Below are 15,234 nucleotides of genomic sequence, written 5' to 3'. Positions count from 1 at the left end.
AAAAACAAAAAATATACCTCAAAAACCTTCAATATGAAGGCAGCAGATGGGGGAGGGGCATTTACAAGGGAAAACTGAGTTCGGTGGAGACAGCAGCAAGGGTGGGACATCCAAGTCCTGTGGTTTTTGTCATAGGGTCTGACACCCCTTCCCACCTCCAACCACGGCGCGCTCCACTCCCGAGCTCAGGCAGGCCACCCTCTTCTCTTTGGTCTGCAGGGCTATAGCCCCTCAAGGTGAGGAGGGGCACCTGGGGGCCCTGATTGGGGATGAGAGGGAGTCTGTGGGGATGGTGCCCAACCACCCCTGGGAAGAAGGCAGATTTTGGGCACTTTCCTCCCTTGGTCACACCCAAGCCTGAGGGAAGCGCTCCGCACCCAGGGTGTGAGGTTCTCTGCCTGGGGGCATGTGATCTACGCTCCCACTTGGCAGATTCCCCAAATCCTGTGGCTCCAAATTGCCAGCTCCCCACCCCCATGGGTTCAAAGTGCAATCCAGTGGGGCGCAGGGATGGGGGCCTCTTGGGTCCGCACCAACTGCCCCAGGAAGAAGAGCTGTGTCCCCAGCTTGGGAGCTCCTGCCGCTCCAGAGCTGTGGGGCCAGGTAAGGCGGCGCAGGTCAGTACTGTGGAGCTGGTGCACCTGACCCGCCTGGGGCTCCAGGCTTGGCCTGGGACTTCATGTGCTGGACACTGGCCAGGATTTTCTTCTGGTGTCCCGCCAGAGTGACTCCGATTCGAAGTAAATCCCTGAGGAAGAATGAACAGCTATCTGACACCAAGGAGCACCCAGAAACCCGGCCCCGCCTCGGGACTGCCAGCCAATCAGGAGGGCCAGCGGGAGGGGCCCACGTCAGTGGTTGCCGGGCAGTTTCCGAATTTGGGAGCCAAGCAGCAATCCTCCAGCGCAGCCGCAGTAGAGGGTGGGGCTAGGTATCCCGCCGCCCCTGCGGGAGGCGGGAGGCGGGAGGTGGGGGTGCGGCCTGGATGCACAAGCAAAGATTGAGAAAAGGCGGAGAATCAGAAAAGGGGAGGAACAAAAGCGAGAGAAAAGCCCACAAAACAAGGCTGGGGTAAGGGGCAGCACAGATTGGTTTAGAGCAGAAAGAAAAGGCCAGAGGAAGAGCAGGGTGGAAAGGAAGGAGAGGGGCGGGGCGCAAACTGCCCCTCTAGTCTAGCCGCCTGAAGGCTGAGATAAGGGGAGAAAAAAGTGGTGGAAGTGGAAAGAACGAACCTGTGTAAAGGCAAGGCTGCAACTAGTTAGGGAGGAGAGCGCCTAGGTCCCGCGCTGGGGATAGACTGTTAGGGAGAGGCCTCCCACCGCTACTGCCAGATTTCTTTCTACTTCTGTTACTCAGATCTGGGCAGCGAAGAGACCTTGGGAAAGAAATAGGAAGGCAGAAAGGAGAACCCAAGAGATGCCAACAAGAGAAAAACAGTATTTGGGAGGCGTTGGAACCATAAAACCATTTAACATTAAAGCTGGAAAGGATTTCCAAAACCTAGTCCAACCTTCTCCTTTTATGGGTGGGAAAACAGCCAGAGTTGACACACTGTTAATGCGAGAGCAGGGTCTGGAATGCAGAAGATGCACAAAGAGACAAGATGGTCCAGGGCCAAGATGGGGCTGGAGGATGAGGCAGGCACAGCTGTCCTGCAAGATTCCAGGCCTTTCAGCCCCAGCAGCTGTTACTGCTTTTGGGGAGCTCTGTAAAACAGAGTTAGCATCAGGAGTTGACCTCAAAGGCCCTTGCTAACTCTGTGGGGCTGATTCAGATCCCAGGTGTGGCTCTGACTGCTTGGCTCACATGCCCACCTCCAGCTCCTGCTGTGACTTACTCAGTGGAGATTTGGCTGACCAGCTCAAAGGAGCCAAAGCCAGCGGCAGCAAAACTTTCTTCATATCGTCCCATCTTGATGGCTCGAAGCCACTCACCCACGGAGCCAAAGGCTGAGTAGTGAGGCTGCCGCTGATCCAGGAGTGGGTGCGAGGCCCTGGGAGGCAAGGATGGGGAGGATGAGCGGAGTACCAGGGCTGTGTAGGGGCAGGGACGTAGGGCCCAGCTGTGGAGAGGTGGCCAGGGACAATCCCACATACCACCAAAGGCACGGATACTTCTGAGGGGAGAAAGAGCGGTTCTCAGGTGGTGGCAAAGTACAGGAGAGACAGGGCCCATTCTCTAGGGTCCTCACCCGCCATTCTCCCTGGCTACAATTTTGAGGCTCGCAGGGTTCCGGATCATCTTGTCGAGGGCGCTAACCACCTGGGGGAAGCGAGGCCGTGCATTCCGGTCCTTCTGCCAACAGTCCAGCATGAGCTGGTGCAGGGAGGTGGGGCAGTCTGGGGGTGGGGGCAGCCGGTAGTCCTGTTCAATGGCATTGATTACCTGAAATGACAGAAGCACTGGGTGAGGATGTCCAGGGAGAACAAGGACGCCAATGGATGCCAAGGAAATGGTGACTTCACAGATGCTGGGAGACGTGCCATGGCCCCCACAAAGGGGAGATCTGGGGATCCTCCTGGATGGGGCAGAGGCTCGAGGCTCAACACCCCAACAGCTCTTGGGATATGATCTAGACATGCACTCTCCTAATCCCCCCCTTCCTGTGTCCTTCGGTGACCAGACCTGCCGTATCAGTCTTAGATACAAAGACCAGCTCTTCTTTATGCCACCCTTGTCATTTCAAGGACCCAGTGGTGACAAGCCCTCTGGGATCCCCACCCCATATTCCAGGTGAGAAGACATTCCAGAAAGCTTGGTTGGACTATGGGACACTTACATCCTGATTGCTCATATCCCAGTATGGCCGTTCCCCAAATGACATGACCTCCCACATCACAATCCCATAGCTCCAGGCATCACTGGCAGAGGTGAACTTTCGGAAGGCAATGGCCTCGGGGGCTGTCCATCGGATGGGAATCTTTCCTCCCTAAAGATGAGGGAGGAAAAGGTGAGCTGAGGGACAAGAGGACCCAGACACTCTGCTCCTGGCTTTGCCTTTCCCCCAGCCTTCCTTTCTTTCTGGGACCCAAGCACCCAGCTCCCTCACCCCCACTTTCCCTAGGGAAGCCAAAATGTAGGTTCCCTAAGCTCACCACCCCTCCGTGATCTGCTCCTACATCTTGCCCTGGACCAGAGCTGTCAATCCTTCAGTCTTCCCTCTGTTCAACCTTCCCTCCCCACCTGGCCCTAAGAATCTAGTTCATACATTGTCCCCAGCCTCACCAAAGAGCTCGTGTAGGTGGGATCAGAAGAGTTCTCCTCCAAGAATCGGGAAAGGCCAAAGTCAGAAACCTTGCAGACCAGGTTGCTGTTGACTAGGATGTTGCGGGCAGCCAGGTCACGGTGGACGTAGCTCATCTCAGCAAGGTACCGCATGCCAGAGGCAATGCCCCGTAACATGCCTACCAGCTGGATGACAGTGAACTGTCCATCGTTCAGCTGGAGACCGGATAAGGAACAGAGGCATGGTTAGGACAGCTCATTTACCGTTTCCCCTTTGTCCCACATTCTGGCACTTGTAGACCCATCTCATGCTCACCTTTAGGGCAGGTCGGCCGATTTAAGCCCTCCCCTTCCTTAAATTCCAAGCTCTCTCAGCTCCTACTACAGTCCCCAACACAATGCTTACAGTTGTTCCTGTTTCAAATATATGCATTTAATTTCTCTTGATGAGATTATAAGATTATTTTTGAATTTGTTTCCACGTAACCTAGTACAGTGCTTTACACCCAGGAAACAATAAATGCTTCTGATCTAGTATGTTCTTTTTATCTGACAGCAACAGAGTTCCTACAGGAGCATGCTCTGAGCTACCTGTCCACAGATGCAGAGGCATTTGTGCCTGCCCAGCTGCAATCTCACTCTGCCCCGTTGGACCAACTGTGGGTAGCACCCAAGAGAGCAGTGAGGAATTGGGTGTGATCAGCGACCACGGGGCTGAAACCAAGATCTAAAGCTTAATCTTGACCTTTACAGAGTTCACTCTTGCCAGGTAAGCCCATTTTCTCGGTTCAGCTACTGCTTCCCAGCACTGCCAAGAGGGTCTCCTTAAATCATCTCACTCTCCTGCTGAAATCCCTCCAAAGGCTGTCCCTGACACTTCTAATCAAATGCAAATTCCTAAGGCCATGGGGCACATGTGACCAGGCGGCCATTTGCATGGAGATCTACCATTGCTCCTCTGCTCTTTTCAGCTTCACGAGCCTTTCTGTTTCTCGAAATTGTCGAGTTTGTGCCCACTGTGGTTCTCTACTCTCAGTACCAACACACCCCCTGCTCATCTTCTTATTTGCCCAATGTCATCTCCTCTAAGTGGACCCCCTTCCCTGTGCTGCAGCTGGACCTCCGCAAGGGATAACCAGGCTGTCACCTCACCACACAAGGGTCAGCCTCAGCATCCCACACAGTGGAGCCAGGTGGCCTGTGCTTTCTGGCAGACCACCAGCTGAGGCACATAGCACCCCCAATGTAGGCTGGCCACTGGTATTTAATTTTGAATTGATCAAAACATCAGATATAGCTTCTCTTATAGGAAATAGAGGAACAAGCTAAACGACCCCGCTGGGAAGAAGCCTGTAAATCCAGAAGGTGAAATAATCAAAGAGACAAGTGGCCTAGCATGATAAGGGACTGTCCTGGATTTAGAAGAGGTTCTAAAATATAAACACCAGGAGCAATGCTTAATCCTGAACTGGATCCTGGTTTGGCCAAATCAGCTGTAAGGGTCATTTGGGGGAAAACTGGGGAAATGTGAATATCAACTGGATATCGGATGATACCAAGGAATCATAATAATTCTGTTCACTGCAATGTTATTTTGCTCTGGAAGAAAATATCTTATTATTATTATTTTTTATAGGATGCATAGTAAAGTTAATTCGATTCCATTCAAAATAATAAAATACATAGAAAAATAAAACAAGCCATTCTCCCACACCTCTAGCCACTCTTCTATGATCCTGTTTAATGTTTTTCACATCTGAAGTCGTTTACATTTTAAAAAGCTTGTTTACTTGTTGGTTTTCAGTCTCCCCCATCACATTGTCTGTTCCCCAAAGCAGAGATGATCACGATTATTCCCAGGGCCTAGGAGAGTGGCTGGTGCACAAGGAGGCACTCAGGAGCCATCTGTCAGAAGTTTTATATGTGTGTGTATATATGTACATATATATATATATGTATATAGCTATATATACATGCCTATGTAGTTATTTTATATAGTGACCCCTCTATATGTCAAGTTCAGCTGGCCCCACAGAGAGCCAGTTCTGCCCAGGGCCCCAGGAAAGGCCAGTCCCAGGCACACAACCTTCCTGAAGGGACAATGAAGGGCAGAGGTGGATGTGGACCCCAAGTATGTCCTAGGTCTTGGGCTCCTTAGCTGTTCTGGGGGTTGGGGGCGCGGGTGGAGATGGGGCTCACCCTCAAGAAGGAGTCCAGGGCGCCGTTCTCCATGAACTCGGTGAGGATCATGACAGGCACGCTGTTGGTGACCACACCCTCCAGGCGAATGATGTTCGGGTGCTCGAATTGGCCCATGATGGATGCTTCACTCAGGAACTCCCGCCGCTGCCGTTCCGTGTAGCCTCCCTTCAGGGTCTTGATGGCCACGCAGCTCTCCTTCTTTCCTGGGGCCTTGAGCCGCCCCCGGCACACCTCCCCGAACTCACCTTCAGGAAGGACGCTGGGGGTCAGCCTCCCACCCTGGTCTGTTCCGGCCTGCCCTCCCCCACCCCACCCCACCCTCACTCCCACTCACGCACCCATCTTTCCTCTCACCTGCGCCAATCACCTCCTCGATCTTGACATAGGAGACATCGATCTCTTTTGCAAATTCCCTCACAGCCTCATTAGGGTCTTCGTAAGTGAAGGGGTCAATGTAGACCTTAGTACCTGAGGAATCATGCAGGGCCCATTAGCCCAGGAGTAACTTCCTCAGTACCCAGGCACCCTGATCCTCAGCTCACAGCTCTTACCCAAACCTGTGTACTTCAGGACAGGCTTACCCACCGTGCCCGATGAGATACTGTCCATGCTTGTCCGAGTATTCAGCTTCTCTCCCATTGCTCTGCTTCCTGCAGCCAATGGGAAAGACAAGGTAAATTGAGTCATGGATTTCTATGTTCCCAAAGGGACAGGACAGAAAGAGCAGAGCTGGTATCAGAGAAGCTTCCAAGTGAAAATAAGCTCCTTGGGCATTGAGGGAAGCTTGCTCTGCAGCAAGAGGGCAGGTGGCCATCGACAAGGGCCTCCAGGCACCCAGAGCCCTCACCTGAGGCAGAGCACGGCGATGACAATGACCACCAGGACCAGCACCACACCCACGACCGCTGTGCCTGCTATCAGGGCCAGCTGCTCCCGCCAGCTCTCGCTCTCTGGGGAGAAAAGCTGGTGATCAGAATCTGACAGCCCAGGAGGCCCTGGCCCAGCTTGGGCACAGGCTGTGGTTCCCCTGAGAACGGCCCCCAAGCCAGAGTGGCAGGGCCGGGAAAGCACAGTGGTTCTCAGACTGCTTTCCACAAGCCTCTGGGCCCCTCTGCAATCCCTCAGGGCAAGGGAGGAAGTTTCTCAGCCTTACTACTGCCTGAGACAGTTTGACTTTGTTCAGTTATAAATACTGGTAACCACAGAAAGTCCCAGTTTAATGAAATGTTCCAAAGGCTAAAAACGAAAAGGTTTGTAACTAAAATGTGGAAACAACCCAAACGTCTGTCAACAGCTGAACGGATATACAATGGAATATTTTCCAACCAGAAAAAGGAATGAAGCACAGAAACATGCTACAACATGGATGAGCCTTGAGAACGTTACGCCAAGTCAAAGGGGAAGCCAGTCACAAAGGACCACATACTATAGGACTCCAGGCCGATGAAATGTCCAGAACAGGCAAATCCAGAGACAGAAAGATTAGTGTTTGCCAGCGGCTGGTGGGGAGGTGACTGAGGGGGTATAGGTCTCTCTTTAGGTGCTGAAGTATTTGGAAATTATGATGGTTGCACAACCTTGTGAAGATACTAGATGCCACTGAGTCATAGATGCCCTTTAAAAGGGCAAATTATATGGTATATGAATCATATCTCAATTAAAACTTAAAACAATGTAAAGGGTTAGAAAACCACTGGGCCAGCAAATTACAACTAATTCTCAGTTAATCCTGGGACCCCTGTGAAAGCTTCATGATATTTAAATTTTTGGATGAGAGAGCTGGAGTTCAAGGATCAAGCTTTTGTTTAAGGTCACACAGCTGGAAAGCCATTGAGTGGTCTCCACACCAAGCTGTTGGTTTTATGTTTCACACTATGCTCTCCTCCAGAGGCCAAAATGCCTGGGAATGTGACTCTGGGGATCCTCTGGGGTCAGAGGCAAGGCTTCCTGCCTAGTGGGGGATGCCACCCCTACCCACACTATGCTCCAAGGCTCACCGTCCAGCTGGGTCTGGCTGTGATGCTCCTGGCCGAAGGGCCCGTAACCAGCCTCAGAGCGTGCCCGCACCTGGACCAGGTAACTGGCTCCTCGCTTCAGCCCCTGCAGCTCTGCTCGGTTTTCCGATGTCTTCAGGAACCGCACGCTGCTGGGGCCCTCTGTGCCCTGTCCAGACGAGGAGGGGGCTGGCTGTAAGCCAGGGCCCCCAGTTTCCACTGCTCTTCCGCCCTCTCCTTCACTTGTATCTTGGTCTTGCCATGTGGCAGGTGAGGCCTTTGTGCTCACTTACATATGCACTGTGCCATGAGCTTTGCATTCATGGTATCATTTAATCCTTACAGCAATTCTGTGGGGTTACCATTTTCATTACTATTTTACAATGGGGATATTGAGTTCAGAGAGGCCAAGGGGCTGGCCCAAGGTCACACAGCTAGTACACAGTAGAGCTAGAAATCAACCACCTTCCCAGTGCCTATAAATCAGGTGTCCTGGCCTGAGCACATCCCACTACCCACCCCCACCCCCAAGGATGGGCCCTGGTCTCACCTTCTCATGGTACTTAACCTCGTAGTCCAGCACTGCACCACTGGGTGCCCGGGGAACAGCCCAAGACAGGCTCAAGCTGCTGGGCGATGACCGAGTCACCCGGATGTCAGACACTGGGGGTGGCACTGCAAAGAGACAGAACATGTTGGGGCCTCTGCATACACGTGGCAGCTTTCCCAGCTCTACCTCTGCTGGCTACACTTGTCCCAGCCTCTGCTGTTTCAGGAATTCCTCTGTCTGCCCTGTCCTTAGCTCTGCAGCCAGCCTTGCATCTTTCCCACTGTCTTTCTGCCTTATGACCTGCAAGCCTTCTCAGGGACCCCACCTCCCAGCCACTGCCCTTTTCCCTTCAGGTCTTTATGCTGTCTGCATCTCTCGCTGATTTTCCCCACCACCAACTCTCCCATCTGACGAGCCGCCCCAACTCCCATCTCACCCTCGCGGTCAGTGGTAACATTCACAGCCTCAAATGGAACTGGCCCAGTGGCTAAGGAAGACACCCCATTCCAGGCGGTGACCTCAAAGGTGTAGGTGAAGTCAGGACGCAGTCCACGTATTGCCACCCAGGGCTCCACCAGGTCCCGGGGGCCGGGGTCAAAGGTCAGGTCCCCTCCACAGGGCGTGCAAGACCCCCCAGGGCGGCATTCCCGGCAGCGGAGGGCGTAGGTGAGGTCCTCTCGGCCGCCTGACTCGAGGGGGGCACTCCACTCCAGGCGCAGGGAGGAGCCGTTCAGGCGGGAAACCACACTTCTTGGAGCAGACGGAGGCGCTGCGGGACACAGAGGCAGCCACACTGACTTCTCATCTTGGTTGGGCACCAGCAGGACAGGGCCAAGAGCAGGAAGGCCTGGGAGGATGGGAGTCACTTACTGGTACAGGGTGCACCCCGGGGATCTGTGCGGGCCCGGAAGTACCCGATGCGGCACTGGCAGACTGGTGAGCCGATGGTGTTGGAGTGGCTGTTGGCTGGGCATGGCTGGCAGGACCCCTCCCCGGAGAGGGGCTTGAAGGTGCCCTGGGCACAGGCTGAGAGGGAGAAAGTGTTTATCAAAAACATGCAATTGCATAAAGTGCAAAGCAGGGTGGGGAGACAGAGAGGGAGGAGCTCAGACAGTGAACCCCTAAGGAGACCTGCTCTCCAGACCAGGGGTCCTATCCTGTGTTAGCCCTGACACCCCCACCTCCGTGGCAGTCTGGTGAAACCCACAGACCCCTGCTCAGACTTTATGTTAATTGCCCACCACAAAATACACAGGATTACAAAGGAAACTAAATTAAGTTGAGATACAATGGTCCCAACATGATAAAAACATGTTTGTTAACATAGCAATGTGTGTGTTTCTTTACTAACAAGACAGCAGCAGGTCTAGCAGCCACTCTAATACTAAAGTGGTGATGAGCAAAAACAGCATTTGGACATTCTTGCATCATCTGTAATAGGTTGTGACAATACCCATGATCCGAATGCTGCTCAATCTCAGGTCCTGCTATGACTGCTGGGCTGTTGGAAAGAGCGGTCAATTTTGGGTGGAGATGAGTGAAGACGTAAACTCATTTTTCTTCCACCAAAGTTTACGGATCCCTTACATTGTCTACAAAACCTGAATTATGAACCCCTGCTCCAGAGAAAAAGCTAAAGTGAGAATCACTATAGTAAATCAGAGAAAACCCATAACCAACAAGATACAGAGACTATGTCTTTATCTTCCAAACCCAAAATGTGTCCCCCATCCTGAGGACAGTCTGGCACCCCAGGAGAGACTCCCCTGTCCAGAAAGGAGATGGACATAATTAGGAAAAAGAGTGACTATGTTGGGGGCTCTGAAAATAGGGCCCCCAGAAACTGAGTGCCCGGGAGAACAGCCTATTCAAACTGGATCCAAGAACAGCATACAGGACCTGCCTGCATGGTGGGCAAGTTTTACAGGGTAGGTGCTAGCCCTTACCTCGGCACTTGGTACTTCCCTCTGTGGCCTCGAACCCTGCAGCACAGCTGCAGCCTGTGACCGGCTGCTCAGCCCACTGGCCATCCTCCCGGCAGTAGAGACTGGGGCTGGGGCCAGGGGCAGGGACAGCGTCTGCCACACAGCTCCCTGCCACGGGCACCACAAGCTCACGGGGCACAGTCTCAGGGAAGTGAGTGAGGTTCACGGTCAGCGGGGCACACTTCTTGTAGAAAAGATGCAGGGACAGCAGGGCCATGCAGGCGCCCTGGTCCTGGAAGGCCAAGTAGAAGCCGGCCTTGGTGAGAGGGCCCAGACGCAGTGTCTTGACGTTCACCTTCCCAGTGGCCTCAGCCCCAGGGCGCTTCCGGGTCAAGTGCTCAGCAGCCACTGTGTCCACCTGCCAGGTCGGGAAAAGACTCACTGCTGCTGTACTCCACTCCCCAAGAACTCTGGCGACTGTCTTCTTTCCAGCTCACTCTCTCCTCCATTCTTATTCTAGAACCTTCTCTTCACCTTTTGCGCATTTTTTTGCAGGCCCTAACATTATTCAGTAATACTTGCTGAGCTCCTACTATGTGTCCAGTCTTTGTTCTGCACCCCTTTTCGTCCATTTGCTCATCCTACAAACTTTTACCAGCACCTACTCTAGGCCAGGCCCTAGACTCAGTGCCGAGGTACGAGAAGCGAAGGAAGCACAGATGAGTTGGAAGTGTAGTGCATGCCAGGACAGGTGGGACCCCAAGGCAGGGTGCTTCAGCAAAGGTGACCAGGGAGACTTTGGAGCTGGAACTCAGAAGACAGGTAGGAGGTGGGTAGAAGAGACAGAGAGGAGGCACTCCCTGGTGAGGCAAGGTGTACCTGGAGAATGGGGAAAGTGCAGGGAGGCCCAGGCACAGTGTAGTGGCTGAGATGACCCCTGGGGCCCAGGCTGGGAGCCAAACTGCTTGCTGCTGAAAACCTTCTTTCCTTCCTCCCTCCCAGGCCTGAGCCTCCTGCTGTCAGAATCCAACAACCCTGCCAGGGGCCCCCGAAGCTCGCCTGTCACCTCTAGGCCCCAGCCTGCCCCCAGGCCTTGGGCACCTTGATGTAGGGGTTCTCCATCCAGGCCGGTGTGACAGCTGTGGCCGTATCAGCATCACTCTCGAAGTAGAAGACAGTGAAGGTCTCCTTGCAGGAGCGGCTGGCCCGCAGCAGGGACAGGCACTCGAGCATGGTGAAGCGCAGGGTGGCGTACACATGCACGGCTCCTCGCCGCGGGACCCAGCCCGTGCGCAGCCAGTGTGCCAGACCCGGCGCCCGCTGCACATCGCACACCTCGTAGGTGCGAACGCTGTGCTGTTCATCATCCAGGCCACTCAGCTCCTCCCACTGTGGGGACAAGGGGGTCAGCCTGGGAGCCGCTGAGCTGGTGGGGTCAGTGGGAGGGCGTTTGTCATACAGCAAGGTGGGGCTGGGGGGAGGACAAGGGCTCAGAGGACACCTGCTCTACTGCTGTGATGGGGGGCAAGGACATGGGAAGCAGGTCAGGACAGCTGCCCCTAGTCCCTCCCTCAGTTTCCCTCAAGCTCTGGGTGCAGCTCTTACCTGCCCCTCCACCTGAGGGAATGTCGCCCACTTCAGATCCGCAGTTTCCAGTTTTGTGTTCAGCAGGGTCTCTAAGACAGACAGACAAGCAGTCAGTCAGTGCTTGGGGGAGTAACCAGATTCCTGGGAACGAAGGCAGGGGGTCCTATGAGCTCCAGTGGAGGAGCTGAGGTGTCTGAGCCCAGATGGGATGAAGAGGGAGGAAAGCCCTGCCTGTCCCCCCCTCGACTTCTCGTGTAATTTTCTGAGTGTCAACCTCACCCCTAACAGCTGGCAGGCATGGCTGTCCCCTCAGGGCTCCCAGATCTGGGCTTCTGTGAACCACTGTGCCCCGAGGACAAGGGGAGCAGGGCAAACAGCTCAGAGGGAGTTAAATTAGGGCCCTGACCTTCTGGGGGCAAAGGGCTGCTGGCATGGGACACCCCTACCTACAAGGCCTGCCTCATCCTCCCCAGTCCCTTCCCTATATCCAAAGTCAAGTTGCTACCTCTCCACCCAGTTTAGCACCTCTTGCAAGTCCCCGCCTCCTTTCGGACCAAGCCGAGTCCTTCAGATCCCTTAAAGGTGGAGCCCAGCTCCTAAGCCCAGCCCTGACCCCCACCCACTCCCCACCCTCAGAGGAGGAAGTGCTGGAGGCTGGGACGCTCCCCACTTGGCCCCTGCCTGCAGGGGCCTCACATCTGGATTTGGTTGCGAGAAGGAAAAGGGGAGGAATTTTTAGGGGTGTATGTATGGGGGCGGGATGTGAACACACCTGGCTGGGCTCTGGCCTGGGGGAGGGGCGTGGTCCTGGCGGAAGGGGGGATTAGGAGAAACAACACAGCCCCTGGCTGAGAAAAGCGGAGGCGGGTAGGGGAATCCCCTGGGAGGCCAGGGCAAGGTGAGGGGCCTGAGGCCCAGCCTTGCAGGAGCCGCAGAAGGCCCCCAAGGGAGTCAGCAGCACACCTGGGACCAGGTCCCCCTCCCGTGGGGACTGCAGGAAGAAAGGAAGGCGGGTGGTAGGGGCAACCTCCTCCCAGGACCAAGTGACGTCCACGGAGGGTAAGGGGTCAGGTGGGCTAGCCCGAGGTGAAAACCGGGTCTCCATGGGTGGTGGGAGACTGCCCAGCAAGCTGGGGACAGGATGCCCGGGTGCTGGGAAGGGGGTGGATAGAGGCTGCGTCTCCACCCTCCATTGTTCCAGCCTGGACAGTGTTTTCCTGTCTCCAGTTCACACACTGTCTCTGTTTCAGGTCTATCCTCACTCGGAGTGGCTCACTTTCTCTCATCCTATCTGGGTCCTGCCTGCCTCAAGCGCTCTGAGCTGTCAGCCCTCTGCTCTCACCTCTCTGTGCCCCGCTCTGTCCCTCTCCACTTCTCTGTCACTCTCTCCTGTGTTTTCCGCCTCCCACTTTTCACCTGCACTGGGGCAAACGACCTTGGATAATTCCAACAACTGTTTGTAGCCTCAGTCTCCTCATCTGTAAATTGGGGGCAACACCGCATCCCACCTGCAGGCTCGTTGCAATGGTGAAATGCCAAGCACTAAGCAAGGGCCTGGGGCTCGGAAAGCACTTAGGGGACAGGAATCTACTGCCCAGTTTCGTCAGAGCATCTCCGTTTCCCTTTCACCACAGTTCGTCCTGCAAGGTGGGTTTCTCCAGCTATGCCTCCCTCTCTCCCCGATGGTTCTCTCCCCTTCCTTCTCAGAGCCCAGCAAGGCCCCTCTTCCCCCACCCCCAGCCTTTGATCTCCAGCCTAGAGCAGCATGGCCCACCTGGGGGAGAGGGGTTTCTGATTGCCTTTTTGATTCCTCCTCAGCAGCCCCCATGCCCAACCCCGAGAGACCCCTCTGATTCCAGGCAGTGAAGGGGGGTGTGGAGACGGCTCACTGAAAGGCGATTAGGGCCATAGGAGCAGGTTTTATAGGGCTCTTGGCTCTCCATCCAGGAGACAAGGAGAGGGGAGAGACTCATGGATGAAGAAAAATTGGGGGAACGGAGACAAAAAGTAGAAATTTTGAGACTAGGAGGTGGATGGTGTGGTTAAGCTGTTTCCCAAACATGGGGGCTGTGTAGGTCACTTTCTGCTGGCCTGTTGGTTTGGAGAAAGGGACCCAGGCGGGACTGGGGTCTAAACAGCACTTAAAGGGCTGGGGTGCAGCCTGGGGAAAGTGGCCTCTGCAGCAGGGGCAGTGGCTTTGGGAAAGATTCGGGGGGTTTTTGGAGTGTGAGTGCAGAAAGTGGCCCGTTGTGCCAGAGGCATGTGGAATTGTAGGATGAAGGTATGAATTCAGAGGAATGGGGGGCCGGGGGTAGTTTTATGGCCTAGCACTAAGTTCTCCGTTGTCTCCAGAGACGTTTCTCATGTTTGGCGTTGGTGGGAAGAGGGAGAGAAACTGCAGAGTTTTTAAGATTGCAGCAGGGAGAAAAGGAGAGGCTGCTAAAGGCGCTAGGAGTCGGGAGCAAGAGTTTGGGGAGCCGGGGCAGGGGGACACGTCCCGGGACGCAGCTCGACTCCATCTCTTTCCCAAACAAAAGAAAACTCCACTCTCCGCTGGGCCGTCTCCTCCCCGCCCCCCGCCCGCTCTAGGACTATTGGTCCTCAGTGTTCGCGGTCGGGGTGCCGGGAAGGGGGAACGGGAAGTCGGCTCCTTCACTCCGAGGCCTAACTGTGGGGCCCAGGAGCGGCGGGGCGCCCCAAGGAAACTCACCTTCTAGAGCTGCTGCGAGCGAAGCCCAGCAGAGCAGAACCCGGAGCTCCATGGCGCCGCCTCACTCCAGTTGGATCCGATCCGAGTTTGGGGGGCGCTAGCCCCCCCAGGTCTGATCGCCCTCACCCTGAGTGGGTAGACGCCGACTCCCCGCGCGCGACTCTCTGTGCCTCAGCGTAGGCACATGTGGGCGCGCCGAGCACCGGGTGGCGGCGCCCAGGTGTGGCCCCACGTCCCCGCCGAGCGCGCGGGTGGCGGGCGTCTTTGCTGTGGCCGCGCCGAGAACGCACAGCGAGACGTGGCTGCAGTCGGGGTCCCTCCGGGGCTACGGGGTCCCGCCCCAGCTGGCTGGGGGTGGGTGGTCCGCACACGGTCTCCCCCGCCCCCCCTACAGTGGAGCTGCTCGTGCCTCCGGACCGAGTGCGCTCCGCGCCGGCAGGGAGGGTGGGAGCCGGAGCCGGGACGGGAGCGGGAGGGAGGGAGACTGCGGCGCGGGGTCGGACGGGCCGGGGCTGGGACGGGCTGAGACTGGGCCGGGCGGCGCCTGGCTGCGAGGGAGGGGCGCGCGGGGGGCGGGGGGGCTCCCCAGCCCCGGCTTGGCGAGGGGGCTGCGGCGCGCTGATTGGAGCGCGCGCTGCTGAATAATTCATGAGGGAAGCAGAGCGGGGCGCCGAGCAGAGCAGGTCGGGAAGTTGGGAGAAAGTTTGGAGAAGGGGGTGGGGCAGCGGGCGCGCAGTCGTGGGACCGCCTCGACGTGCTCGGCAGCCGGGCGTCCTCCCCCGGACCGCGTGTGTCGGGGCCGGAACTCAGGGACCCCTGGGGCAGGTTCGAACTCGGCAGACGCCAGGGAGCAGAGAAACATCCAGGTGCTGCGGGGGGCCGTTGGGGCGTGCGCGTAAATGTGCACCTCTCGGACCGTCCTGCGAACTGCAGATTCTACTCCTGGATGCGCCCACTACCCTCTAGTTGGCGCAAAGGGCCGGGTTTGGGGGAAGTTTTTGAGGGTGGAGCGTGGCCCTGCGGACTCCCGGGCAGCGATCC

At 56.0% G+C, this 15,234-nt stretch overlaps 1 protein-coding gene across 2 annotated transcripts; it reads right to left on the bottom strand.

The window, feature by feature from the left end:
* Positions 1–14: 14 nt before the first annotated feature.
* Positions 15–14,679, bottom strand: EPHB4 (EPH receptor B4). 2 transcript variants are annotated; one of them, XM_036904546.2, is made up of 17 exons: positions 14,194–14,679; positions 11,502–11,572; positions 10,998–11,285; positions 9,918–10,314; positions 8,842–8,997; positions 8,408–8,764; positions 7,972–8,096; positions 7,425–7,590; positions 6,275–6,377; positions 6,013–6,077; positions 5,782–5,895; positions 5,425–5,672; positions 3,226–3,441; positions 2,780–2,929; positions 2,192–2,385; positions 1,838–1,993; positions 15–748 (listed from the first exon to the last, which is right to left on the bottom strand). In XM_036904546.2, exons 1-17 carry the CDS (start codon positions 14,243–14,245, stop codon positions 619–621), a joined length of 2,988 nt encoding a protein of 995 aa, XP_036760441.2. In that variant the 5' UTR covers positions 14,246–14,679; the 3' UTR covers positions 15–618. The 2 variants fall into 2 exon arrangements, with proteins under 2 accessions (XP_036760441.2, XP_036760442.2); XM_036904547.2 differs by having other exon boundaries at positions 8,408–8,740; positions 14,194–14,676.
* Between the last annotated feature and the right edge of the window lie 555 nt (positions 14,680–15,234).

Source organism: Manis pentadactyla, chromosome 10, assembly GCF_030020395.1.
Source record: "Manis pentadactyla isolate mManPen7 chromosome 10, mManPen7.hap1, whole genome shotgun sequence".
NCBI lineage: Eukaryota > Metazoa > Chordata > Mammalia > Pholidota > Manidae > Manis > Manis pentadactyla.
The sequence above is the reverse complement of the archived record's forward strand: the minus strand, read 5'-3'. Positions and strand labels throughout refer to the sequence as shown.

What these genes read in the sequence shown, in the direction of transcription:
- EPHB4 (XM_036904546.2), bottom strand. Translation starts at nt 14,245, where the DNA reads ATGGAGCTCCGGGTTCTGCTCTGCTGGGCTTCGCTCGCAGCAGCTCTA. An exon ending in CAGCCAGACCCAGCTGGACG is followed by an intron (nt 6,378 to 7,424) that starts GTGAGCCTTGGA and finishes TTTTCTCCCCAG; the next exon opens with AGAGCGAGAGCTGGCGGGAG. An exon ending in GGGATATGAGCAATCAGGAT is followed by an intron (nt 2,386 to 2,779) that starts GTAAGTGTCCCA and finishes CTGTCATTTCAG; the next exon opens with GTAATCAATGCCATTGAACA.